We start from the raw sequence: 4,000 nt of genomic DNA, 5'->3' as shown, positions 1-4,000 counted from the left end.
AAAGGTAAACTGCAGTGTAATGTTCTGTTGTTGGGTTTGCTAATGTTGTGGTTTATGGACATGCACTGCAATAAAAACACTAGTTCACCTGGTGGTGGATAACCACCTCCACTTGTTGGTGGCACGCCAACTATACCAGGTGGAGGTGGATATCCTGGTTGTCCTGGTGGAGGATAATATGGCTGTCCTGGTGGAGGATAATATCCCTGTTCTGGTGGAGGATACACAGGTTGCCCAGTATATGGAGCTGACATTGTTCCAAAGTTTATTTCTGTTTACCTGAAGAGAGAGGGAAAAAACACATCTCATACAACTAATAATAAACAACAACCAACAAAACTTTAATAAGTTACTAAAAACTTGTTGGGATAATGTCTTGGAACTCAAACAGTTTATGTGTCAAAACTGTTAACTAATAATAAAAATATTTAAGCATTATCAACAACAAATATTTTTCAGAATAGCTAACCTCATTGGTTAAGAAGCTAAGCACACTTTTATATGAAATATTTTCAACTAGTTTTACAACACCATAACATTTGGGACAGATAGTACCAAGTTAAACCACACACACTGTGATGAACCTTCCTTGTCCTCATCTAGCAGATGATCAGGAAAATTAGCCAAAACTAGCTCAAAGTAGGCAGAAATAACTAACTGAAGGAGAAATGACAAGTTAAGTTTTAACATCTGAAACTGTTTATCTTCTCTCCAACATTTAATCTGACAATAACACTAAAGGGAGTTTGGAATTTATGACAAGAACTTACTTAAATAGTACTAGATGCTATATGTCAGGAGCCATTTGATTACTCCAGTTCTTCTTTACAATAAGCAAAAGGGACTATCACTAAATCTATCATAGTTTTTACATAATATAAAAAAAAGAAACTCCATACCAGCATACAATTGGCCATAAGTTAATTACCAATGAATGACACATTTACTATGCCATTTGATTACTCAAATTCTGCTCCACACTAATCAGAAAGAATTACATATTTCAAAGTATGAATATGAAATATGCCATTGAGTGTTAACTGACCCGTCTGGGGAAATATATGCTGGTATAGAGATTTTTTTGGTTTGTGACAGAAAATTAAGTAATTCAGGAATAATTTTCCCTGATTACTGTAGGACTGATGTAGAGTGACATATGGAGTGTATCAGTGTTAATTAACTGCCCTGTCCTGGCAAATATATATATGCTGGTCTGGAGAGTTTTTATTATCTTACAAAAAAAAAACTTAACAGATTTGGAAATAATTCTCCCTGATTAGTGTAATAGAGAATAGGAGTAATTGAAAGACACATGTCATTTAGTGCTATCTAAGTGCTATATCTGGACAATGATATTCTTGTTCAGCTTTGACCCATTCCCCTAACAAGAAGAAAAAAAAAAGTAGGCCTACAGATAAATTAATAATACATAAAATTTAAAGACAACAAGGGACCTGTTGGTTCACCTATGCTATCACACTCACTAAATTAAATGTTAAAAGAAAAAGGAAAAAAAAACTCACAAGCGAGCCTTTATGATTTGAATATTTATTACGTCTTTCTTTAAACTCTCTTAATTAAGTTTACTGCATCCACCACATCTGAAGGCAACCTATCCCAAAGACCAACCAACCACCCTGTTAGAAAAATAAAACTGTCTTTATTGAAGATGACTGCTATCCTACCAAAATTTGTACTTATTTACCCTATTCCTACCACTCTCACCATTAAATACAAAAACAGATGATGCATCAACTCCATAAATTCCCTTAACAATCTTAAACATTTAAATCAGATTCCCTCTAACTCTTAATTTTTCAAGACAAAACAACTTCAGATACTTTAAACTGTTATCATAATATGAAAACCTTTGTATCCTAATTATGACTGGTACTAGCAGCCTTCCTCTGAACATTTTCCAATAATTCACTGTTCTTCCTAAGGTAAGGATCACAAGACTAAACAAAATACTCCAGATGTGGCCTAACCAGTGATCTATACAATAAAATTATAATATTTTAAGACTTGTATTAAATATTTTATAGATACAACCTAAAAACCTATTTGCCCTACAACTAGCAACAGTACACTACTTGGTTAGTTTTAGAAATATGTCAACCAGAAATTCATGATCCTGTTCCTCCATATTCCACATGCATTACCTTGCATTTATTACAATTTAAAGCTATCTGATGTTTATTTGACTAGCTCACTAAATAAGCTAAATCTTTTTGAAAAGCAGCAGCATTCTCTTTACAGCCAGCAACACTGATGACCTTAATATAATCTGCAAATAAGTAACTTATTAACCATTATTTCATTTATGTCACTAATGTAAATCAAAAAGATCAAAGGGTGGACAGAAAAATGTGTTGGATGAAAGAATGTTTAAACATAATTCATTCAAATTGACATAATGTTGCCTGTGGGATACTGCATGCACAGTTTTAGAACTTTTGCTCTTTTTTTTCGATTTACACCAGTGACATAGATGAAGGGATGGTCAGTGAATTACCTAAGTTTGCTAATGATATTACTATTGGCCCAACTTATCCCATACACCTATAGAAATTTCTTTAAAAACCTTTGAAAATCTACATATTTACCTACTAGGAGAGATACGTATCTACTAATATTAGCCTATCGTATCTAAACAAGATTCAGTGTCTGTGTGTGTCACATAACTCCTCCTAAACTGTTTGGCTCACTAACTTCTAAATGATGTTGAACAAATTGTCTTGGCCCTGAGGTTTGCACAAAGATAAACCTTTTCACCCAAACCCAGTAGGATACTTGGGTATTTCATGAAAACATTTTTATGGGGATTCCCTGAAATAGGACCCCAAATCTGGCATTGATTTACAGTTATATTAGAGCATGAAAATAAGTAGGCCTACTAATTACTGTTCATAACTTGGTTAAAGAAATTAAATATGCATTAATTTATAGCGGCCCTGTAAATTGTAATTGTAAATCATGTAGACCATTGGCCCACACGTTCGTTAGTAATACTTCTACTAAGTTCTATTTCTTAACTACTAAAGTTGTTTATTAATTATTCTAATTAATTTATATTGAACTGTTTTCATTAAAATTTAAAGTTTTAGTTTTTAATTTTGATTTGATCACTATGTTACATAGATTAATGATTAAACATTATTACTACTGAACTAGTAACAATATTATACTTACTAAGCACTTGACGTTTTGATTTTTATTTTGAAGTTTTAATAAAGTTCTACAACTTACAACATGTAATACAGAATTACTACTGCTACAAAACTAAAAGTCTTAAAATTCGTCATTCGTCTTAAAATCCCAATCCCTGTTCGTACTACTATACAAAAAGTAAGTAAACTTACACTTATGAAGTAAAGTTGTAATTCACTTAAGTGATTTTTCTTTCTGAATAGTGATGTTATTTATTGTGACTTATACAATTTCATGAGGTTTCACGTACACATAACCCAAACCCGTATATTTATCAGGATGCATTAAAACACCAAAAACGTCACACACGTAAACATTACCCGTAAGCCAACGCCCGACTTCCGAAATAGTAAAAGGCGAAATTACGTTTAAATACGTAAAAGAAATGGCAGAGGAATTATTACGTTAAATTTTATTTTGAATAATTGAAAAGCTGCCCGGTGTCGGTTAACAATACGAAGAATTAAATTGTGCCGGAATACTACAAGTTCTTCAAATACCTATAGAATACATTTTTGTGAGTGTAAAACACTTAAATATACCAGTTCGATTTATTTTGAATATTGTTACGCTTCTGTGTTCGTTTGTTAATTTCCAGGTATAAATTCTTCCCGAGGAACTTCAGAGATACAAGTCCTTTCTTAAATAAAACTAGTTTATTCTTTCTCAATTCAACTTTGCAATGCACTTAATTTCCACAGTCACTTTAAACACACGCTATAATTCACAATGATTCACGCACTTAATTACGGTCAATACCGCGCTTGACTCAATTGTCCGTCTTTATCTC

General features: G+C 32.5%; 1 protein-coding gene across 3 annotated transcripts in view; it reads right to left on the bottom strand.

Moving 5' to 3' along the window:
* Positions 1-3,550, bottom strand: part of LOC106472366 (phospholipid scramblase 1-like) — a 16,977-nt gene extending 13,427 nt beyond the window's left edge. The window contains exons 1-2 of one of the 3 annotated variants that reach the window (XM_013933005.2): positions 3,363-3,550; positions 89-279 (exon numbers count right to left, since the gene is read on the bottom strand). In XM_013933005.2, the coding sequence (XP_013788459.1) occupies positions 89-254 (166 nt within the window). In that variant the 5' untranslated portion in view covers positions 255-279; positions 3,363-3,550. Of the gene's footprint in view, positions 1-88; positions 280-1,523; positions 1,543-3,192; positions 3,212-3,362 lie in introns of those variants that run through there. The other 2 variants (XM_022400951.1, XM_022400952.1) reach the window with 2 other exon arrangements.
* Between the last annotated feature and the right edge of the window lie 450 nt (positions 3,551-4,000).

The sequence above is a fragment of the Limulus polyphemus genome, unplaced genomic scaffold, assembly GCF_000517525.1.
Source record: "Limulus polyphemus unplaced genomic scaffold, Limulus_polyphemus-2.1.2 Scaffold5275, whole genome shotgun sequence".
Lineage (NCBI taxonomy): Eukaryota > Metazoa > Arthropoda > Merostomata > Xiphosura > Limulidae > Limulus > Limulus polyphemus.
This window is presented reverse-complemented; position numbering and strand designations above follow the sequence as displayed.